The sequence below is a fragment of the Octodon degus genome, unplaced genomic scaffold, assembly GCF_000260255.1.
Source record: "Octodon degus isolate 3935 unplaced genomic scaffold, OctDeg1.0 scaffold00005, whole genome shotgun sequence".
Taxonomy (NCBI): Eukaryota; Metazoa; Chordata; class Mammalia; order Rodentia; family Octodontidae; genus Octodon; species Octodon degus.
In genome coordinates, this window is record NW_004524581.1 from 30,983,769 (window position 1) to 31,006,478 (window position 22,710).

General features: G+C 56.9%; 4 protein-coding genes across 11 annotated transcripts in view; all 4 read left to right on the top strand.

The window, feature by feature from the left end:
* Positions 1–5,738: 5,738 nt before the first annotated feature.
* Positions 5,739–10,507, top strand: Daxx (death domain associated protein). 7 transcript variants are annotated; one of them, XM_023720965.1, is made up of 8 exons: positions 5,739–5,755; positions 6,745–7,006; positions 7,157–7,988; positions 8,114–8,328; positions 8,483–8,672; positions 9,367–9,853; positions 9,961–10,180; positions 10,281–10,507. In XM_023720965.1, the coding sequence occupies exons 2-8, from the start codon at positions 6,797–6,799 to the stop codon at positions 10,338–10,340; spliced, it is 2,214 nt and encodes a 737-aa protein (XP_023576733.1). In that variant the 5' UTR covers positions 5,739–5,755; positions 6,745–6,796; the 3' UTR covers positions 10,341–10,507. The 7 variants fall into 7 exon arrangements, with proteins under 7 accessions (XP_023576733.1, XP_023576720.1, XP_023576723.1 ...); XM_023720952.1 differs by lacking the exon at positions 5,739–5,755 and adding an exon at positions 5,800–5,888; XM_023720955.1 differs by lacking the exon at positions 5,739–5,755 and adding an exon at positions 5,813–5,888 and having other exon boundaries at positions 6,748–7,006.
* A 622-nt stretch (positions 10,508–11,129) lies between these two features.
* Zbtb22 (zinc finger and BTB domain containing 22) lies at positions 11,130–14,354 on the top strand. The gene is made up of 2 exons (XM_004624239.2): positions 11,130–11,217; positions 11,860–14,354. The coding sequence occupies exon 2, from the start codon at positions 11,926–11,928 to the stop codon at positions 13,840–13,842; it is 1,917 nt and encodes a 638-aa protein (XP_004624296.1). The 5' UTR covers positions 11,130–11,217; positions 11,860–11,925; the 3' UTR covers positions 13,843–14,354.
* A 220-nt stretch (positions 14,355–14,574) lies between these two features.
* Positions 14,575–20,826, top strand: Tapbp (TAP binding protein). The gene is made up of 7 exons (XM_004624240.2): positions 14,575–14,697; positions 14,814–14,984; positions 15,184–15,444; positions 18,236–18,631; positions 18,864–19,205; positions 19,281–19,369; positions 20,597–20,826. The coding sequence occupies exons 1-7, from the start codon at positions 14,661–14,663 to the stop codon at positions 20,606–20,608; spliced, it is 1,308 nt and encodes a 435-aa protein (XP_004624297.2). The 5' UTR covers positions 14,575–14,660; the 3' UTR covers positions 20,609–20,826.
* A 1,793-nt stretch (positions 20,827–22,619) lies between these two features.
* Rgl2 (ral guanine nucleotide dissociation stimulator like 2) overlaps positions 22,620–22,710 on the top strand; it is a 7,082-nt gene continuing 6,991 nt past the window's right edge. For both annotated transcript variants that reach the window (XM_023720942.1, XM_004624241.2), the window contains exon 1: positions 22,620–22,701. The gene's annotated coding sequence lies outside the window, so the exon portion shown is untranslated. The remainder of the gene's footprint in view (positions 22,702–22,710) is intronic.

Here is a 22,710-nt window from a genome sequence, read left to right on the forward strand (position 1 = left end):
TAATAAACAAATAAAAATAAAATAAATGAAATCCTAAAAAGAGAAAAGAAAGAAATCCCAGTTGAGCATGGTAGTATTACAACTCTAGCACTTGGGAGGCTGAAGCAAGAGGATTTGGTGCCAGTCTGGGCAACAGAGTAAGTTCGATTCGAGGCTGAACTATATAGTGATACCATGTCTCTCTCTCTCTCTTTTTTTTTTTGATACTGTGTCTCAGACAACAACAACAATAGCTCACACACACACACACACAAAGTAGCACTCCATCATTTATGTCATATTCTATTTGTTAGCAGCAAGTCACTAGGTGCTGTTCACATACAAAGATGTGGGCTAGGGAGATGGCTCAGCAGCATAAGCACCTGCCTGGCAAGGTGCTTTTGATCTCTGGAATGCAAAAAGAATGAAAGAAGGATTTTTTTTTTGCTCCGAATGCCTTCAGGGCAGGTTTGGCTGGCTTGAGATGTGGGGCTCGAACCACAGCAACCTGAGCCTGACTGCTTTGTTGAAGCAGCCACTTAAAGAACTGAGCTAAGGGGCAGGCCCCCCTAAAAAGAAAGAAACAAAACACACACAAAGACATGGATAGCACCAAGAACTGGGGTTGCTGGGAACCATTTTGCGAGACCTGAGGAGATGCTGTTTACAGCATTCCTCTCTGGATCCCAGGGAACAGGGTCTCTGTGGGGTCCAGTCAGACTGTGGCAAGGCTTGGGGCATCTAAGGACACCTCAGGAGGTGGCCCTGCCTGTGTCATGCAGGTGCACAGTAGGATGCAGTTGTGTCACCATGACTTAGCACAGGGAAACATGCATGCAACCATACAAGAATGTAAATAAGTAATAACAACATGTATAAGCATCATGCAATAGGGCCAGGGAGATGGCTCCGTAGAATAAGTGCTTCCCTGGCAAGCGCAATGGCCTGAGTTCAATCCTCAGTTCTGCAAAAAAGAAAAAGAATCATGCAATAAGGCTGCAGCCTGCACTGCACCAGTGTGCTCTGCTCTGCTCCAGGCTGCCTGCTGCTGCTGCTGCTGCTGCTGCTACCTTGCACATGTGCTTCTGCGACCCTGAGACCTCACCCGTGAAAGTCTCCCTTGAGCCCCCTGAGCGGGCCGACAGTCTCCCCACCCCTAAAAGTCCTGGCGACCAAGTGCCGTGGAGCCCGAAGGCTGTGCTGCTGCTGCTGACCCAGGAGCTTGCTCAGAGCGCAGGGACGCAAGTGATCAGGAAGAGGAGAGAGCAACGAGCTGGCCAGATCTCCCCCAGCCAGCGCGAGTGCTTTTTAGCAGGATGATGGTCTTCATAGCTGCACAGAGTGGCAAACAGGCCTCCGCAGTTCCGGGTACCACTTAGGCAGAGCCTGCCCACTCCAGTCTCCCCACCCAGGCATTGCCTGTAGGGACCTGGTCCTGCTAGTTTGTTCTCCTGACAAAAGGGATGAAGGAGGATGAAAGATAGACACACAGCTTAGCATTCCAGCAGTCAGCATGGTGGGGGGTTCTCAGCTCTAAGGGGCAGAGGAGCCCCAGTCAGCTGCCACCTCCTGCTGTTACTTACTCAGACACAGGTACAGACAACTAAAGTAACACAAAGGTCATGTGCCTTTTATTATCCCTTATTACAGGGCCCCGGTTAAACCCTGATCTCAGATGCCACGACTTCCCTAAAACCAGCCACACCACCGCTCCTGCATGTTGCTAAAGGAGCGCAGCCGCCGCCTCACACAAGAGGCCAGTTAGGCCTTGATTCCCTTAACTGGTTTTTTTTTTCCGGAACCAGGGATTGAACTCAGCCCCTTGCGCTTGTCAGGGAAGCGCTTATTGAACTGAGCCATCTCTCCGGCCCCACGCAGGTTACTGTGTGGTGTGTTTGTGTGTGTGTGTGTGTGTGTGTGTGTGTGTGTGTGTGTGTGCGCTGTTGTTGTCTGAGACATGGTAAAAAAAAAAAAAAAAAAAAGGGAGAGAGAAACACGGTATCACTATATAGTTCAGCCTGGAATTGAACTTACTCTCTTGCCCAGACTGGCACCAAACCCTCCTGGCGTGGTGGCACTCCTGCAATCCCAGCACTCAGGAGGCAGAGGCAGGAGGATCCTCACAAGCTCGACCAGCCTGGGCTGCAAAGCGAGCTCAAGGCCAGCCTAAACTGCGTAGCAAGGCCCTGTCTCAAAAAGACCAAAAAATAAAATAAAATAAAATAAAAAATAATAATAATAATAAATAAAATAAAAAATAAAAAATTCCACATACAGAATTGCCTATGGTCCAGCTGGACGGAGTTCAGGGCTCATTTGGCACAGCCCTTTCGCATCCTGCTGATTCGGTGCTCATTGCTAGGGCTGCAAGGCCCTTCTTCTTCCCCAGCTCCAGGAATTAGGGTCAAGACCTGCGGGGCAGGGCTCGCCGCCCTGGCTGCAGCTGCGGCCCTTAATCCGGGCAGCGCTGAGATAGGGATTCGCCTTTAGCCCCGCTGATCAGCAGCGGCGGGCCTGGCACCGCGCGGGGAAGGCGGAGGAGGCGGCGCCATGGATGAGGGCGATGTGTTCCTGGCCTTTGCACAGGCCCCCCTGCCTCCCAGGGGTCCCGTGCGACGCGCCTTGGACAGGGTCTTCTTGACCTTCCTGATCCTCTTCCTGTCGCTGCTGACACTGGAGGCGACCCTCAGGCTGCTGTGGCTGCTGCCCTGGGCCAAGTTTGGGGCCTGGCTCCTGAGGACGCCGCAGGGGAGGAGCAGTTGGAACTGTGACCCTCTTTAGTTCCCAGGGAGGTGAGATGGGACCCCGGAGGGAAGGGGCCCCTTGGGGGACTGCAGAAGGGACACAAGGATCCTTTAGGGCAGCAGCCTAAAATTTCTGTACCTTTAGTCTGGATAATAATTTTGAGAAAGTTGTACACTGTCTTCTGTATTAAACTTTTTTTTTTTTTTTTTTGAGACAGGGTCTCGCTGTGTAGTTCAGGCTGGCCTCAAACTCAAGATATCCTCCTGCCCTTGCTTCCTCAGTGCTGGGATTATAGGCCTGTGGTACCATGTCCAGCTTCACTAGATTAAACTTTTATTTGTATTTAGTTTTTGGCACTGGGAGTCAAAATCAGAACCTTGTGCTGGCCAGGAAGGCACTGCACTCTGAGTTACATCCCCGGCCTTTCACCAGATTAAACTTTTAAATTGAGCGCAAACGCGCACGTTCGCGGGACAGTGTGATTTTTTTTTTTGATGCATGCGCATAATGATCCAATCACTGCAACCGGCAAGTCCCTCATCTCAAATGCAGTATCATTCCCTTGTGTTGGCAGCATTCAGTCCTGGATTCTAGCTGTTTGGAAATACAGAGCAAGTTTATTATTATCATTATTATTATTATTTATTGTGTATTTGGTACAGGGTCTCATGACATAGCTCAGACCTGTAGTGATCCTCCTGTGTTCAGCCTCCCCAGTGCTGGGATTACAGGCATGCACCAGCACACCGGGTCTTGCTGGTCAGCTCAGTGCAGCTGGGGGTGGAGCTGGTGTGGCATGTGGTTCCAGGGATCAAACCCTGGTCCCTGCACTTGCCTAAGCAGACTATTTATTATTATTATTATTAATATTCTTGAGATAAGATGTCTGTAGTTCAGGCTGGCGTTGAACTCACTATGTAGGTTGGGCTGACTTGAATTTGCAGTGATCCTCCTGTCTCAGCCTCCTGAGTGCTGGGATTACTGGCATGCACCAGTGTGCCTGGCCTGTGGACTAATTAATCGTACATACTGGATCCCAGCATTCCACGCGCCAGATCCAGCCACTTACCAAAAGCCCCAGTTATGACCACACGAGGCTTTGGGTGACACCTAGACACAAGCCATAACCCCTGTGCTAAACATTTGAGTTGCAAGCTTTCACAGATACAAAGGGACCTGGAATTCCACAGGTGGGAGCACACTGGGAAGGTATCTCCTGGGTCTGCTGGGTGTCGTCACAGGTGTGCAGCTGTGCCCAAGGTAGCGTGCCCAGTGAGAGCCCGCGACACCAGGAAGAGGAACACAGTGCCAAGGAGGGAGTGCTTAGAAGCACAAAGCAAGATACTCTATGTCAAAGGCCCGTAAGACCTGATTTTGTGGGAGTCACGAATGAATCTGATTTGTGAATGTCCTTCCAGGACAGAACTGTTGGAAACTATTCGTAGGAAGGGGATCCATAGATACATATTTTGACTATTTTTTTTCTTCTTGGCAGAACCGGGGATTAAACTCAGGCCCTTGCGCTTGCCAGGGAAGCCTGAATTCTAACATTTATTTATTTATTGTGTGTGTGTGGCCAGCTCAGCCCACCAGGGGGCGGGGCTGGCTGGCATGTGGTGCTGGGGGATTGAACCGCGGTCTCTGTGCTTTGTTTTAGCTTCGCTTGTTCTAAGTAGGTGCTTTAGACCACTGAGCCATCTCACCAGCCCCGAAGCCTGAATTCTAAACTGCACCTGTCTCAAAAAGACAAATAGGTAGTGTTCATGGTACCTCGATGGAAGAAATAGCTTCCGTGTCTATGTAAGACTGTAAGATTGGGGATTTCATGGCTGAGAGCTATGTTTTTTCCTCCTTTCTTTTTTAAAATTTTGGTAGCAGGAATCAAACTCAGGACTGGGTGCTTACAAGGCAGGCGCTGTGCCACTGAGCTATATCCTGGCTATCTTCTCTTCTTCTTTTTTTTAGGGTCACTCAGGATGCCTTCCTTCAGGGCAGGTCTGGTTTGGATTGAGGATGAGGGGATGGAACCACAGCATCCTGAGCCTGCTTTTTTTTTTTTTTTTTTTGTGGAACCAGGGATTGAACTCTGGCGCTTATGCTTGCCAGGGAAGGGCTTATTCCACTGAGCCATCTCCCCAGCAAAGAAAAGGTGTATTTTTTTTTGGCTTTGTTTCAGCAGGCACCTAAACACCTGAGCTAATGGGCAGGCCCCCTATCTTCTTTTTTTTTAAGAGGGGGTAAGTCTAGTAGGTCCCGGGGAAGGAAGGAGGGGCTCTCCTGCATGCTTTACCGGGAAGCCGGTTTCGGGAAGCTGAGGGTGTGGCACAAGCCCCGTCCAGCCTCCATCCCCGGGCGGAGGCTGCGGCTCTCCGCGGGGGGCGCCGAGGTCCCGCGGCCGCCCTGGGCGCCCTCCTCCCCCCGGCTGCGCGCCCCCTCGGTCCTTCCCCCAGACTCGGTGGGGCCGCTGTCAGTCGTGGGCGCAGCCCCGGCCCCAGCAGCAGGCGCAGCGACTGCTCCGGGCGGCCCCTGCTCGGCTCCTCAGCTGCTCGACAGCGGGGCCGAGCGGGAGCCCGGGGCTGCAGGGTCCAAGCGGCGGGAGATGCCGGCTGGACGCGGGGAGCAGCGCGGAAGGCACAGGGCTCCTTTCCCTCCGCTGACCCGCCGGCCCTCCCTGCGGTCCCACACAGCGCCCGAGCACCCAATTTCCTCTCGCGCCACCCTCCTCTGGAAGGTGGCTTAGTCCTCAGGTGACTCTTAGGCTCCAGACGGGAAGTTTCCGACTGGCAGAGAAGCAGAAGCACTGGCCTTTTTAAAAGAGCCGGATGCGAGGGCTAAAGGCGAAGCCAAAGCCCCCAATGCCCCAATGCCGTACAGCAACATGGCGGCCCCAGCACTTAGGGCTGTCCTTCAGGCGATAAGCCCCGCCCAGTACAGGTGGGGGAGGGAGGGAAAGGCCGACCCAATAGGTGGACAGCCGTCACTTCCGGTCACCGGAAGACTGGGTTCCGTACAACAACATGGCCTCCCTCAGGTGCGTGTAGGCGGAAACTCTGCGGTTTCCGGTCCGTAGAGGGTCCAGCGGTGGGAGGGGGAAGGAAGGCGGAGTGAACCATGCGAGGTTCTGAGCTCCCCCGTGAGCGTCGCCTCGAGAGACCGTTTTTGAGGTGGGGGCCAGACTGTGCAGGGAGCGAAGGCGGGGGCGGGGATTCGAGGGCGAGGTACGGTACTGGGGACAGACCTGGGGGGCTGAGTGAGGGGCAACGTGTGGCAGCTTTCTATCCATGCTGGGGAGCGGGGCGGCCGCCGCTGCACCGCGAGGGGGACTTGGCGGGAAGCTCCTGTACCTGCCCGGCCAGCCAGGATTTGGGGCCGCGAGGAGCCGGGAGAGCCCAGTGGCGGGCTTCGGGTCGGCTACCAGTCCCAGAGAGAATGGGGAAAATCAGGGTGGGGTGAGAGGGAGGGGACTTGGTGAAGAATTTCCAACCTGAAGCCGGGGTTTGAGGAGACCCGTGAGGGCGAAATCTGGGCATCATTCAAGGGCCCAGGGGAAGGAGGATGGCTTGATGGGCGAGATCCTTTTGCGCCTCAGAGTCTGGGAGTTGGGGTGACCATTCTCAGTGGGGTGTGCGTTTGCCGGGTGAGGGCGGCGGGCAGCAGACCCATGAGGTGGCGCCCACGGGGGTGTCGGGGACATTGGGGTGCAGTGTGGGAGCTGGGGCTGGGCTTGATAGTAAGCAACTTGCCAGCTGTGAGAAATAGTGGAGAAACGTAACCGAAAGACCGGAAATCACGGGGAGGGGTGGAGCTGGGGGAGGAGACTTGGGGTTTGGAGAAGGCTTGCCCCCTCTTTCCCCAATACTTGAGGGGCCTGAAAATCATTTACAACTGGTGAGAGTCCTGGAAGAGAGGCGGTAGGACACTTGCTGTCAGCCAGAGCTGGGCGGTTCGTAACCCAGGGTGATTGGAAAGTGAACTAGGCTGTGCCGGCGGGGTGCTTTCTGAGTCCCGGTCCCCTTCTAGTAGGAACCCCGAAATCCCCACTACTCCCTTTCCTTGGAGGATTTGATGCCCCATGGCCGCTGCTAACAGCATCATTGTGCTGGACGATGATGATGAAGATGAGGCGGCTGCTCAGCCTGGGCCCTCCGCCCACGCTGCCTCCAACCTGGCCGCACCCCGGGCCGAAGCCCCTGGCTCCTCTGAGCCCCCTGGAGCTGGAGGGAGCTCTACTTCCAGTGGCAAGAAATGCTACAAGTTGGAGAACGAGAAGCTCTTTGAAGAGGTGAGTTTTAGGGGAGAAGATTCTCCTACCCGGGAGGGGTGGTGACTGGCACTTCGGACCCATCTTCTCCACTAACCCTGCCTTGCCTTCCTTCTCTCAACCCCTTCTCTTGCCTTTTTTCCCCATCCTTCTTTTCCCTGAACCCTCCAGTTCCTTGAACTGTGTAAGAGGCAGACAGCGGACCACCCTGAGGTGGTCCCATTCCTTTCAAAGCTGCAACAGCGTGCCCACCCCCTGTTTTTGGCCTCCGCGGAGTTCTGCAACATCCTCTCCCGGGTCCTGTCTCGGGCCCGCAGCCGGCCATCGAAGCTCTACGTGTACATCAATGAGCTCTGTACTGTTCTCAAGGCCCACTCGGCCAAGAAGAAGCTGAATCTGGCCCCTGCAGCTACTGCGGCCTGTGAGCCCTCCGGGAGTCACCCGCCCTCAGATCCCTCCTCCGATCTCGTCAGTGCTGAAGCCACTGCCTCTGAGGCTTCAAGGACCCGTGGGTCCCAGCGACAGATTCAGCGCTTGGAGCAGCTGCTGGCGCTCTACGTGGCAGAAATACGCAGGCTGCAGGAGAAGGAGTTGGATCTCTCAGAGTTGGACGACCCAGACTCTACATATCTGCAGGAGGCCCGGTTGAAGCGGAAGCTGATCCGCCTGTTTGGGCGTCTGTGTGAGCTCAAGGAATGCTCTTCATTGACTGGCCGCGTCATAGAGCAGCGCATCCCCTACCAAGGCACCCGCTACCCGGAAGTGAACAGGCGCATTGAGCGGCTCATCAACAAGCCAGGGCCTGATACCTTCCCTGACTATGGAGATGTGCTGCGGGCCATAGAAAAGGCTGCTGAACGCCACAGTCTCGGCCTTTCCCGACAGCAGCTGCAGCTCATGGCTCAGGATGCCTTTCGAGATGTGGGCATCAGGTTACAGGAGCGGCGCCATCTTGATCTCATCTACAACTTTGGCTGCCACCTCACTGATGACTACAGGCCAGGTACTGGGTCATTCGGGTGTACGTCAGCGACCCTTTAGGTCATTTGTATGGGGTAGACAGGGCATTTGCCTAACCCCCTCTCCAGTTTGAGGCCAAGCTGTCTGACTTTGTATCTTCTCCTGCAGGCATTGACCCGGCACTGTCAGATCCTGCCTTAGCCCGGCGCCTACAGGAAAACCGGAGTTTGGCCATGAGCCGGCTGGATGAAGTCATCTCCAAATATGCAGTGATGCAAGACAAAAGTGAGGAGAGGGAGAGACAGAAGAGAAGGGCCCGGGTCTCCCAAGGGACCTCTTCCCACTCTGCAGGCTCCCCCAAAGCCTCCTTGGATTCTGGTGAGGTGTGCGAGGGGTGTGCCCTGCAAGAGACCGTGTATTGCCTCTGCACTGTCCACGAGGGGTCCCAGGGTGGCTGTTGGCCTGTGCAGAAGAAAGAAATGCAAGAGTCAACCCGTGGGGCAAGGGATTTATTAGAAAAACTCCTTTGTTCCCCAGGGCCCCAGTGGAGTGACGTCCCAGGGGTGCCCGAGCACTTCCAAGGCTGAGATGGATGATGAGGAAGATGAGGAAAGTGAGGAGGAGGAGGAAGAAGAAGAGGAGGAAGCCACGGATTCTGAAGACAAGGAGGATCTAGAACAGCTGCAGGAAGGTCAGGGGGACGAGGAAGAGGATGAGGAGAGTGCAGGTACATGAGAGGAACATTCTCTTCGCTGCTCTTTTCTTTTTTGCTCCGAATGCCTTCAGGGCAGGTTTGGCTGGCTTGGGTTGTGGGGATCGAACCACAGCAACCTGAGCCTGACTGCTTTGTTGAAGCAGCCACTTAAAGAACTGAGCTACGGGGCAGGCCCCCTCTTCGCTGCTTTTTGAGACTTTTTATTTCCTTTTAATTTTTTTTATTTTTTCTTTATTTAGGACAGGGCCTACCAGGTCTACAGGGTCTTACTACGTAGATCGGACTCATAGTGATCCTCCTGTTTTCAGCCTCCCAAGTGCTGGGATTGCAGGGGTGCACCACCACACCCAGTCTCAATCGCCTTCTCACAGTGCCCTGTGAGTGGGGCGGGCCTGGCACGCTGGGAATCCAACCCCGGCCACTGCACTCTGCCTGAGTGGGCACTTTAGCCTGCTGAGCTATCAGGTCAGCCCTTCCTTTGGTTTTTTGAGAGACCCACAGTGTAGTTTAGAGTGGTCTTGAGCTCACTGTGTGGCCCAGGCTGGCCTTGAACCTCCAGTGAGCCTCCTGCCTCAGCCTTCCTAGTGCTGGGATTACAGGCGAGGGTCGCTGTGCCTGGCCTTGAGACTTTTTTTTCCTCCTTGTTTCTCCTCAGTATTTTCTTTCCTCATCTTCATGCCCCTTCTTTCCTTTTCTTTTCCCCCAGGTAAGGATGGAGACAAGAACCCCAAGTCCCCAGCACAGGTTTCCACTGAAAAGAACCAGGAAGCTGTCAAACGAATCAGCAGGGTTTCGGGGGAGCAGCCAAACAAAAGACTCATAGCGTCACCAGTGTTGGTGTTGGAAGAACCGCGGGCCCACTCCAGCGTGGATGCTGAGAGCAGCAGAGAGCAGCTTGAGGATCTGCCCGTGGAGGAAGACAGCCCTCTGTCTCAGCTCTTTGAGCTGGAGATAGAAGCCTTGCCCGTGGATAGCACCCCTTCTCCAGAGGAGAGTGACGTTTCCTCTTCCCGGAAGCAGTCGGAAGATCCTCTTCCCATGGTCCTGGAGAATGGGGCAGCCACAGTCACCTCCACATCCTTCAATGGCGGTGTCTCTCCTCACACTTGGAGAGATTCTAGTCCCCCCTGCAAGAAGTCTCGGAAGGAGGAGCAGCAGACTGGGTCTGGATGGTCGGGACAGTTAGGAAACAGGTCACAGCAGGCGGGGAAAGGAGTATGCGGGTGGCAGGGCCTTCCTGGGAGGAACACGGGGCTCAGGCTCCTAACCCCTCCGCCCTCTGCTTGTGTTTTGTTCTCAGCATTTTGGCAGGGCCAAGGCTGGTGCTCGAGAAGGGCGCCAAGAAGACTTGCGCGCCGCCCAGCCCACCGTCCTCCCTGGCTTCGGTGGCCCCAGTTGCTGATTCTTCTACAAGGGTGGACTCTCCGAGCCACGGGCTGGTGACCAGCTCTCTCTGCAGCCCTGTTCCAGCTCGGATGTCCCATGTCCCCCAGTGCCCTCCCCGGCCCAGCACATACAAGGTAAGGGGCATCTGTCCTCTTCGAGTCTGCTTGTCACTGCTCTCCTCCCAGCCTGGTTCCTAAGCCCTCTGTCACCACTGACCCTGTCTCCTCCCCGCAGATGAGTGTGGCCACGCAGTGCGACCCTGAGGAGATCATCGTGCTGTCCGACTCCGATTAGTGGCCTCTTCCGCTTCCCCTCTAGAATGCATTTGGGGGGTGGTAGGAAGCCAACAGCTCCGGAACGCACAGACTGAGCTAATCCCTTCTTGGTGGTGTTTCTTTTAAAAATCCAGAAACTTAAGTTTTACACAGAAACATTAAAAACAATAAAATTCTTTTCTTGTAGTTTTGTCCTTTCCTTGGTCTTCCGGTCGCAACCTGATACCAGTAGTCTCTGGCTCAGGGTTGGCCCCGATGTCTGTGCTATCCTGGCCCTTGCGCACTCCTTTGCACAGTTTTTGCACCTGCGGACCGCCCTGGTACCCTGCACCAGGTGTGTGGAGGGGCGTGCTTCCACTGTCTTAAAGCACTTTACTTTCTCACTTTGAGCGGCGGGAGAGAAAAGGCCAATCAGGGCCGGCTGTAGATTCCTCGGCCAATCCAGGCCCGGGGGTGGGGGGCGGGGCTTCAGGGGGACTGTCAGGAGCTAGGACCGGGGCTATTAGATCCCGCAAACCAGCTAATGGCCACAGCTCGGGGGCGGGGCCTGAAGGAGGGCCAGCACCCTTCGCCAATGGGAAAAAGCAGGCTTACAGAATTAAAGGGGAATGAAGGATTCGGCTAACTCAAGTTTTGGGTCCGCTGCGGAAGGTAGGACCTGGTACCTTTAAAGGGTGATGAGGCGAAAGTTCTTTAAAGGAGAAGTGGTCAAGTCGGCCGAATATTACCTAGCGGCACGGGCGGGGGTGCCCGCCTGTGCCTTTAAAGTCGGAGGGGCGGGAGGCGGAGCGGAGGCAGAGGGCGGAGGGAGTCGGCGCAAGATGGCGGCGGGAGGGGCTCAGGCTGCAGCTCTGGACGCCGAGTGAGGGGCGGGGGGTCCGGGGGCGCGCGGCCCGGTAAGCGGGGACGCGCAGGGCTGGGGGGCGCCTTCCGGGTAGGAGAAGAGGTCGAGGTAGTGCTTGGGGCGGAGCAGGTGGGGCGGGGTCCGGTGTGGGCGGGGGTAGGCAAGGGGCGGGGTCGAGAGGCCATAGGGGGCGGAGCATAGCGAGTCCCGAAAGAGTGGGGCTAGAGACGAGCTGGGGGTGCAAAGGGCGTATCCGTGAGAGCTGGGGGCGCAGCCTACCGGGAGACTGAGCCTGGGCTGGTTTTTGTAGAGCGACAGACCTGACCCCTTTTCCTCTAAGGGTGCAGAACACCAAAAAGGTAGATTTTGGGAAGTTAGGCTCTCAGGCAAATGGAAAATAGGGTGCAATTTCAAAGGAAGATGCCTCACTCCCCAAGAGTGTTACTTCTCTTAACTCCAAGTAGTGGGCACTGACTTTGGGGTCAGGACATCTGCTTGTGATGGCGTTTCACTTGATGGCTGTGTCACCTTGGATGATGACTTCATCTTTCTGAGCCCATTCCCTAGTCTCTCTTGGGGTTGACAAGTGTACCTATGCCAGTGTTGTGCAGAGTTACTTAGAAGACTGGCACCACGTGTTTTCACATTATTGTAATTTTTATGAAATGTTCTCATTTCTCTTTTTTTCTCCCAGAGACCCCCCCGGCCGCCCTCCTCCTTCCTCTGTTCCTGTGGCTGGGGGGGTGTCCCCTCTCTCAACATGGAGCCGTCCACTCTGTCGCCCAGTGGGCCAGCACTACCCCTGCCTCTGTCACTGGCTCCACCCCCGCTGCCCCTGCCAGCTGCTGCAGTGGTCCACGTGTCCTTCCCTGAGGTGACCAGTGCCCTCCTGGAGTCTCTTAATCAGCAGCGTCTGCAGGGCCAGCTCTGCGATGTATCTATCAGGGTACAAGGCCGGGAGTTTCGGGCCCATCGGGCTGTCCTGGCTGCCTCGTCTCCTTACTTCCATGACCAGGTCCTGCTCAAGGGCATGACCTCCATCTCACTGCCCAGCGTCATGGACCCCGGCGCCTTTGAGACTGTCCTGGCCTCTGCTTACACAGGCCGCCTCAGCATGGCCGCTGCCGACATTGTCAACTTCCTCACTGTGGGCTCCGTGCTTCAGATGTGGCACATTGTGGACAAGTGCACTGAACTCCTCCGGGAGGGTCGCGCCTCAGCCACCACTACTGTCACTACTGCTGCAGCCACCTCCATCACCGTTCCCGGTGCTGGGGTCCCCTCAGGGAATGGGGCCACTGTGGCCCCCGCCACCATGGGCTCCTCGCGTTCCCACACCTCCAGCAGGGCCAGTGAGAACCAGTCACCCAGCAGCAGCAACTACTTCAGTCCCAGGGAGTCCACTGATTTCTCCTCCTCCTCCCAAGAGGCGTTTGTGGCTTCTGCTGTGGGCAGTGGGGAGCGGCGTGGAGGGGGCCCTGCATTCCCAGCCCCCGTGGTTGGCAGCGGGGGTGCCACATCTGGGAAGTTGCTGCTGGAGGCGGATGAGCTGTGCGATGATGGTGGAGACGGGAGGGGTGCAGTGGTCCCCGGGGCTGGGCTCCGGCGGCCCTCTTACACCCCAGCCAGTATCATACCACAGAAGCATTGGGTGTATGTGAAGCGGGGCGCAAGTGGCCCTGCCCCTGCACCCCTGGCTCCCCAAGATCCCGACCTAGAAGAGGAGGAGGAGGAGGAAGAAGACTTGGTGTTGACCTGTGAGGATGATGAAGAGGAGGAGCTGGCGGGTGGCTCTGGGGTTCCCACAGGGGAAAGGCCCGAGGCTACTCTCAGTATCAGTGATGTCCGGTCCCTCACGGAGCCCTTGGACAAGGGGGAGGAGCAGGTCAATTTCTGCGAGTCCTCCAATGACTTTGGGCCCTACGAGGGCGGGGGCTCCGGGGCGGGGCTTGAGGACTCAGGGGGGTCCACCCCTTCCTCGTACACCCCCACCCACCCTCCACGGCCTCTGCTCCCCGTGGACGTGCAGGCCAACCAGATCCTGGTCTTACCCTCATCTTCCTCCTCTTCCCAGGCTCCGGGCCAGCCACCCGGGAACCCAGCCGAACACGGGGCAGTGACCCTCGGGGGCACTCCGGCGGGGGGCGGGGCCGCACCCGGAGGTGCTGGGGGGTCCCAGGGAGGGCCGGGCAGTGGGGACGGGAATAAGATCTTCCTGTGCCACTGCGGGAAGGCCTTTTCCCACAAGAGCATGCGCGACCGGCATGTGAATATGCACCTCAACCTGCGCCCCTTCGACTGCCCGGTGTGCAGCAAGAAGTTTAAGATGAAGCACCACCTGACGGAGCACATGAAGACGCACACGGGCCTCAAGCCCTACGAGTGCAGCGTCTGCGCCAAGAAGTTCATGTGGCGAGACAGCTTCATGCGGCACCGGGGACACTGCGAGCGCCGGCACCGCCTGGGCGGGGGCGGCGCCGGCCCGGGACCCGGCCCTGGACCCGGCCCCGGGGCACCGACCGGGTCCGCGCTGCAGTCCAAGAGAGAGGCCTCGGGAGCGGGCGGAGGAAGCGGCGACGAGGCGAGTGGGGCCACTCCTCCGTCCAGCAGACGGGCCTGGTCCCCTCCCGGCATTCACAAGGTGGAGATGGACTTCAGCGGCGGCGGGGCGAACTGAGAGGCGCGCGGCTGTGGTCGCTGTCGGGACGATCCGGGGACTCCGTGGTCTCCGAGGTCCCCGAGCGCTGTAGCCCTGTACTGTCTTCCTTTTTCTCTGGACTTGAGTGCGTGATGGGGAGGAAACCACGTCGCACTACCGCCAGCCCAGTCCGTGTCTCTGCCCCTTCCTCCCGAGATGCCCTGGAACTACCCCCCATCCCCACACTTCGGGCGCAGCCAGGTCCCAGCTCCAGAGTAGGTGGGGCTACCTGGGGCAGAGGTCTTGAGTCCCGCCCCTCCCCCGGGTTGAGGGTCAGGGTGTTGTAGTCTGTGCCTAGAGTCTGTGTTCGTGTCGTGGGGACAGACCTTGGAGCCCCACCATTGTCCTAGGACCTTGCCCCTCCTGCGGGATGCGCCCCATCTCCATCTCCCTCCACCTCCCATGAGCCCCCCAACTTAGTTCTTACAAAGGAGTGCGTGGAGGCAAGGAGTAAGTTGTAGCACAGGTTTTCATTATTTTTAACAGTGATTAAAATATTTATTGGTTGTTTCACTCGGCTTGCCGATAAACCCTGTTTGCTGGGGACCTGGTGCAGGTGCGGGAGGGTGCGGACGCCTTGCGGAGGGACAGGGAGCCCCGGGCTGTGGGGAGCTCCGGGCGGCGGGGCTGGGGAGCCGCGAGAGGGAGGGCTGTCAGCACCGGCCGGCCCGGGTTGCCGGCGCCCCGCCTTCCCGCGGGGATTCCCAGTCCCTTCAGCCGCCACCGCAAAGAGAAAGCGAAAGCGAAAGGAGAAGGGGCAGCCTCCGAACCGGCGGCGGAGACCAGAGCGCAGCGCCATGAAGCCCCTGTCCTTGCTCCTCGCCCTGGCTTTGGGTGAGCGAACCGTGCGGCCTGGGGCCGGGCAGCGGGAGCGGGAGCGGGAGCGGGGAGAGGCAGGGACGCCCGGCCGCGCGAGCGTCACGGTCCCGGAATCCCGGTTCCGCCCCCAGGCCTGGCGCGCGCGGCCTGGGCCGGACCCGCCGCGATCGAATGCTGGTTCGTGGAGGACCTGGGCCGGGGCGCCCTGGAAAAGAGACCCGCAGCGCTGCTGCTGCGCCAGGGCCCCGGGGCGCCGCCTCTCCGGCCGGACCTGGACCCCCAGCTTTACCTCGGCGTGGACGGTGAGTCTCTCGGGACTCGCCCCGCCTTAGTCGGCTCCGGAACCCCCTCTTCGGGTCGCTTGTGAACCTCGGGTTCAGTTTTCCCCTTGCCAATAGTCTGGACTCCCCAGAGCTGTCGCCCCTGAGCCGCCTGTGCTTCGGACACTCCCAATGCCCCCCTCGACCCCAACTCTGAGCGCCTTCGCTTTTCGCCTCGCAGACCCCGCGGGCGCCCTCCTCGCTGCCCTCCGCCGCCTGCCCCCTGGCGCCCGCGCGCCACACTGTGAGATGAGCCGCTTCGTGCCACTGCCCTCCCCTGCGAGCTGGGTCCAGCGCCTGCGCCCGGAGCAGAGCTGCCCACGGGCCCTGGACGGGGCGTGGCTGATGGTCAGCGTGACCAGCCCGGTCCTCAGCCTCTCTAGCCTCCTGCGCTTGCATCCTGAGCCGCAGCCAGAACCGGTGCTCATCACCATGGCAACAGGTAGCCGGGAAGGGAAGTGGAGGAGGACAGGCAGGCGCGGGGGGCTGGTGTGGGTCGCAGCCCTCCAAGCAAGGATCAGTTTCCTTTTCGCAAGGTGAGACAGCTCGGTTAGGTCTCACCCTCCTCTACATCTCGGGAGGGCTGAATCCATAAAACAGAAACCTCGGGGCCGGGGAGATGGCTCAGTAGGATAAGCGCTTGACTGGCAAATGCAAGGATCTGAGTTCAATCCCCGGTTCCGCCAAAACAAAACAAAACAAAACAAACAAACAAACAAACCAAAAAACAGAAACCGGCTGTGGCCTCAGCCTAGGGGGCTAGCACAGACCCTGAGAATCTGGGAGGTGCTGCAGTCCCAGGGGCTCAGAGCAGGAACTCGCCAGGTGTAGGGGTGCATGCCTGCAGTCCCAGCACTTGGGAGGCTGAGGCAAGCGCATGGCTGAGAGTTCAAGGCCAGCTAATGCTACACAGTGAGGCTTTGTCTCAAAAAAACCAACAACAACAACAACAAAAACCCCAACAAATCCACACACAAAAACAAAACAAAAAACAGGAATGGGAGGGGATGGCTCAGTAGAATAAGTGCAAGCACAAGGGCCTGAGTTCAATCCCTGGTTCCACCAAAACAACAATAACAACAACAACAAACAAGGAGCTCTTCTCTTTGCCCCTCCCAGATCCGTGTCTTGAAAGGGATCCCTTCCTGCAGCAATTCACTGGACTCTTGTTAGCCCTTCACCAAGGCCCCTGGCACTTGCTCTGACTGCCCCGGGGTTGCAGGGCTTGGGAAGGCTCTCCTATCTGTGACAGTATGTCAAAGGGAAAGTGCTTTACTAGGCCAGGGATGCAGTTCGGTGGTAGAACCATGCCTGGGGCCTTGGGTTCAAACTCTACCACCAGAAAACAGAAGCTCTTTAAAAGAAGAAACAGGGACTGGGGAGATGGAGCAGTGGAATAAGTGCTTCCCTGGCAAGCGCAAGGGCCTGAGTTCTATCTCCGGTTCTGTCAATAATAATAATAACAACAGAAGAAGCAAAATGCCAGGGCCAGCCAGATGCAGACTAAAGTGTCTGGTGGGGTGGGTGGATCCTGGCAGCACGAGATGTGCTGGCCCACCCATACGGAGTCTGAGACGGCATGGTAGCGTAAGCCTGTAATCCCAGTGCTTGGGAGGCTAAAACGAGGAAGCTCACTATGAGTCCCTGCTGTGTAGTGAGAGCCTGTGCTAAATACATAAAAACAGGACCAGGGAGATAGCTCAGTAAAATAAGCGCTTGCCTGGGAAGTGCAAGGACCTGAGTTCAATCACCGGTTCTGCCAAAAACCCCAAAACAATAAATATATAAAAACACAGAATGCCTCTCTGTGCCTCCTCAGACAGCCCAGCCCAGAGGCAGGTGTGTTGGTACACACCCCACTTCCCTGTGCCCCCAGTTAGAGCCAGGCCTGTTAAGGCTAGTGTTCCAGGCCAGCTTGAATTACAGCTGGGAAATTTAATCTCTCAAGGATATGATTTTTTTTTTTTTTTTGGTGGAACCGGGGATTGAACTCAGGCCCTTGCACTTGCCAGGGAAGTGCTTATTCCACTGAGCTATCTTCCTGGCCCCTCAAGGATATAATTTTGATTTGTTCAAATCATGAAACATGTTCATATATTTTGTTGTAGTCTCTTCAAGTTACTATAACCAAATGCTGTAGGCTGAGTGGATTTAGATAACAGAAATGTACTTTTTTTTTTTTTTCAGAAATGTATTTTGTCACATTGATCCTTGGCAGTGGGGTTAGTGTCAGGTGGGGGCTCCCCCACTGGTTTGCAAACTGAGGCCTCCTTGCCTTGGGATGTCATTTTTGTAGGGGGTTTTTTGGTGGAACTGGGGATTGAACTCAGGTCCTTGCGCTTGCCAGGGAAGCGCTTATTCCACTGAGCCATCTCCCCGGACCCAATTTTTGTAGTTTTGAGACAGGTATAAGTGTGTAGTTCAGGGCTAGCCTTGAAGTCACTTTGTAGCCCAGGCTGCCCTCCACTGCCTGCCTTGAACTGAGTAGCTGAGGGTGGCCTTGAATTCATAGGGGTCCTCCTGCCTCAAGCTCTGGAGTGCTGGGATTATAGCTTTAATCTTCACCATGCTGTCCTGTACCACGGCACCTTGAGGAGCCTAAGGACTCAAGAAGTTTTTTTTTTTTTTGCGGAACTGGGGATTGAATTCAGGCCTTTGCGCATCTCTCCGGCCCTCCCTCAATAAGTGTTTGTTCAATGAATAAGAGAAAGAAGTCCGACTGACCATTCATCAGAGGCAGGGACAGTGGCCTTGAAGCATGGTGAGGGGCGCTGGCAGAGACACTTGAGCTGGCGGGAATCCAGCTGGGCAAGCCTATCAATGCAGAAGCACGCTTTCGTAGGCTTCTGCATTGCGGGCACTGTTCTCCAAAATAGGTCATGTTGCCCAGCAGCAGGAATGGAGCAGATTTGGGCAGTAAGAGGTATTACATGTGGCAGGTGAGGTGGCACACACCTGTAACCCCAGCATTTGGAAGGCTGAGGCAGGAGGCTTGATGTCAGTGTGAGGTCAGCCTGAACTACCAGGGAGACCTGTCTGGAACAAAAAAGCAAAAACCAACTCATTCCCAGAGCCTGAGTAGGCCGCCGTCAGAGCAGGCTTGGGGGTGGGGCACCTCTTCACCATGCTAGCCCTGGGCTGTCCTAGGGGAAAGGGGACTTGCAGAGTGGCTGGAGGCACTGTGCTCTGAAGGGTGGCTGAGCGGACTAACCCGTGTCCCCCCCTCTTCCCAGCGGTACTCACTGTCCTCACCCACACCCCTGCTTCCCGAATCAGACTGGGACAGGATGCTGTACTGGACCTGAGCTTTGCCTACATGCCCCCCACCCCTGAGCCTGCTGCGTCCTTGGCTCCAGGCCCCCCTCCCTTTGGGCTGGAGTGGCGACGCCAGCACCTGGGTAAGGGGCACCTGCTCCTGGCCGCCACTCCTGGGCTGAATGGGCAGGTGCCGGCAGCCCAAGAGGGGGCAGTGGCATTTGCCGCTTGGGACGACGAGCCTTGGGCTCCATGGACTGGGAATGGGACCTTTTGGCTGCCTGCGGTCCGGCCGTTTCAGGAGGGCACCTACCTGGCCACTGTACACCTGCCATACCTACAAGGACAGGTGGCCCTGCAGCTCACCGTGCACAGTGAGTGGAGCTGGGGTCTTGGGGACACTGGGAGGAGAGATGCTGGAGAGGATGGGGTGGGAGTGGGGTCCCTGAGAATGAATGACTTTGTTGTAGGGATTCCTAGAAAGCATCAATGGACAGTGGGTTCCTTGTCCCTGGAGATCACCCTGCAGTTTAGGGGACACCTGAGGACTGAGGGAGGACAGTGTGGATTGAGTCTCTTGTGCTTGTCTCTTGCTTTTTCCCCCAGAGCCACCCAAAGTGTCACTGACGCCAGCCCCCCTCATTTGGGCCGCCCCTGGGGAGGCTCCCCCAGAGCTGCTCTGCCTTGTGTCCCACTTCTACCCTCCTGAGGGCCTGGAGGTGGACTGGGAGCTCCAAGGCAGCCCAGAGGGCAGCTTCCGTAAGGCTCAGGGGCAGAGCTGGGTCTCGTCCCTGCAACACCATTCAGATGGCTCTGTCAGCCTCTCTGGGCACTTTCAGCCGCCACCGGTCACTGCTGAGCATCATGAGGCACGCTATGCATGTCGCGTCCGCCACCCTAGCCTGCCTACCTCAGTGCACCGTGCCGTGGTCACAGTGGAAGTGGCAGGTAAGAGCCTTGAGGGCCGAGGAGCTGGCAGTGCCCTGAAAGATGGGAAGCTCACTCTTGCCCTTCGCCTGCCAGGCCTGTCCGGACCCTCCCTGGAGGACGGTGTAGGTCTCTTCCTGTCTGCCTTTCTGCTCCTCGGACTCATCAAGGTGCTGTCTGGGTTGGTGAGTTGAGTCCCTTTGACCACGAGGGGAGGACACTTCCCCACTCCTGAAAGCAGCCAGCCAGCCAGCCTTTGTCCTGTCCTAGCTGAGCTCGATCCAAAGGAGAAGGTAACCGCCTTCACTTCTCCTTCCACTCCCCACCCCCAGCTCAACCCTGTGTGGTGAGAGGAACCAGATTTGGAATTCACATAGACGTGCCCTGTACCCTAATGGGAGACCCCCCCAAATGTGCTACTAATCTACCTGTTCCCTTAAGTGTTTTTTTTTTGTGGAAGCGGGGATTGAACTCAGGCCCTTGCGCTTCCCAGGGAAGCGCTTATTCCACTGAGCCATCTCCCTGGCCCAAAGTGTGTTGTTTTTTTTCTTTAAATTTATTTATTTATTTTGTGTGTGTGTGGCCAGCTCAGCCCACCAGGGGGCAGGGCTGGCTGGCATGTGGTGCTGGGGGATTGAACCGTAGTCCCTGTGCTTTGCTTAAGGTCAGCTTGTTCTAAGTGGGTGCTTTAGACCACTGAGCCATCTCACCAACGCAAAGTGTGTGTTTTTTTGAGACAGGATCTTACTGTGCAGTTTAGGCTGGCCTTGTGCTCACTTTGTAGCCAAGGCTGGACTCGAACTCATCCACCTACTTCTGCCTCCCGAGTGCTGGGATTACAGGAGTATGCCACAGTGCCCAGCATGGGTGTGGGGATTTAAGAAAAATGACGCAGGCAGCTCTGTCCCATGCAGCATATAGCAGGCTTGCATGTGCAGCGGCATACACCCATAATCGCAGCTCCTGCAGGGGCAGGAGGAGGAGGGTCCCAAGTTCAGTGCGGGGCCCTGGCTCAGAAATAAAGTCTAACAAGGGCTGGGACACAGCTCAGTTGCAGAGCCCTTGCCCAGCAGGCTTGAGGCCCTGGGTTCCACCCGCGGGGGCTGCCATTCTGGTGGCCTCATGGATCCCAGTCACACTAGGTGGTGGTGCCTCAGCATGGTTAGAGGTGTGCAGGAGACACGGCACTCTGTGCAGTCAGTATCTGGCGGGCAGAAAGTGTCAGCCTCCTCCTCTCCCCACCCTGCCGAGCCACGTGTACTTCACTCCATGTCCCGAAACCCCCAATTCCTCACCGCCTCCTCAATTTTTATTTATTTATTTATTTTTTGGCGGAACCGGGGATTGAACTTAGGCCCGCGCTTTTTCTATTGAGCTGTCTTCCCAGCCCCGCCTCCTCAATTCTTTTCCAGAAAACACAGTGAAGATGAAGCCGTGGACGCTGCTGACCCCTCAGGCGTCGTGCTGCAGCGCCTCTCTACCTGGCACCTGCCACCTGCCACCTGCCCGTTCCCTGCTCTCCAACTCCTCAGGGACCTGAAAAAAGTTTTTTAAAAAAGTCATTCTATGGCACCTTTTTAAATCTTAGAGCAGGGGTTCTCAAAATGTTTGGTCACAGGACCTGTGGAAAAAATATCAAAGACCTTTTGTTGTGTGGGCTATAACTACTGATAATTTTAGAAAATCTTTTTTTTCCCTGTTTTTTTTTCGAGACAAGGTTTCTTTTTTCTTTCTTTCTTTTTTTTTTTTGCGGAACCGGGGATTTGAACTCAGACTCTCGCACTTGCCAGGCAAGCACTTAGACAAGGTTTCACTGTGTAGCTCAGGTCGGATTCGCTGTGCAGCACAGGGTGGTCTCCGCCTCAGCCTCCTGAGGACTGGGATTACAGGTGTGCACCACCACACTGGCCAGTAAGTACTGCTGTTTATAGAATATATTCTATTCAATAGAATTTGAAAACGAATTGGCAGATGCCTGTAATTCCAGCTGAATTAATTAATTCTGGGAGGCTGACAGGAGGACTGAGCTTTGGGGTCCAGCCTGTGCAATTTAGGGAAGAACCTGCCTCAAAAACTAGAAAGGGCCGGGGACGTAGCTCAGCGCGCAGCCCTGTTGTGACAGGACTCAGGAAGCTACCTTGGGCTACTTACCTGGGGAACCTGTCTCCGAAAAACGGAAAAATTACAAGAGACTGCTCTAGCATAAGCTGCATTCATTAGGAGCGCCATGGTGTCGACGCGCTGCGCATCTTCTGGGAAACTCCACCAAGCATCCTTAAAAGGATTAGATCACAAAGGCAAATCCTATCTCGCCAGCAAAAGCCTGGACCTCAAGTAGTCCCTGCCCCATTCACGCAGCAGACAGCAGGCATGGAGAAGCCCTCGGGTCCCTGGCGCACGGCCCCTCTACTCCAGCCCCGCCTGTCCTCCCGTGCACCGCAGCCTCCCTGGGCCACCCGCCAGTCCGCGTCCCCGACCTCTGCCACGGAAGCGCTCCTGCGCCACGCTCTTGGACGCTCGTCTCCTGCTCGACCGCAGCACGCACGGAACGTTCCGCATTGGGGTCGGCCGGCCCCCGTGGGAGAACACTGCCCACTAGCGGGGCGGGGCCGGAAGCGGCGGCTTGGGCGGGGCCGGTCTGTGGGAATAAAGCTGTGTTCCACTGCTCCCGATCGGGTGTCTCATTCTATCCCTCCCTAAGCACAACGAGTCGCGCATTCATATATGGTTCCTTCCCATTACCACAGCCCTGTCTGAACACAGGGCGATTGGGTGCTTCATAGCGAAACATTGCCCTGCGCTCCGCCGGAAACCTCGGAGCAGAGCGGAGCCGGAAGTGGGTCCTTCCGGCCCCGCCCCCGAGGGTGGGCGGGGCAAAGACTGTCAAGAAACCTGGAATGGATTCGGTCCACTGCACTCCTCGGTTGTAAAGGGGACAGTCGCTAGTCGGGTGGTGTTGTGGAGTGCCTCCGAATAAAGTGCCTCCCGCGAGGGTATTAGCCCTGTTCTTCTTAGGGAAGGGATGCCAAATTCTGTTCCTGCCTCTCCCCAGAGCCTACACACTGAAAAAAATGTTTTGGTGTACTGAGACCGGGTCTCGCTACGTGGAGTCCAGGCTGGCAGTGAACTCCTAACCCTCCTCCGGCCTCAGCCTCTCGAGTGCGGAGACTACCGGAGGCGTGTGCCACCAGGCCCGGCTTGGAATCCTATCGCAATTTAGTGCGGGCCAATGCGATACAGAATGTCAGAGCGGAGGGCTGGGAGGCGGCGACAGGCCGGCCGGAGCCCCCAGGTCCCGACCCGGGCTGTCCGGCGCTGCCCGCGTGCGCGGCCCTGGCTCCCGTCCTCACTTCCTTCCCCTTTTGGCTCCTGCTCTCGGAGCGGGCGGACGCGGGGGGGAGCGGAAAGGGCGGGAGGGCCCAGGAGCCCGGGCGCGGAAGGCCGGGAGGGGACTCGGCCGGGGGCCGCAGACCCACAGCAGCAGCGCCGCGCCCCGCGCCGCCCTCCCTCCGAGCAGGTCAGGGCC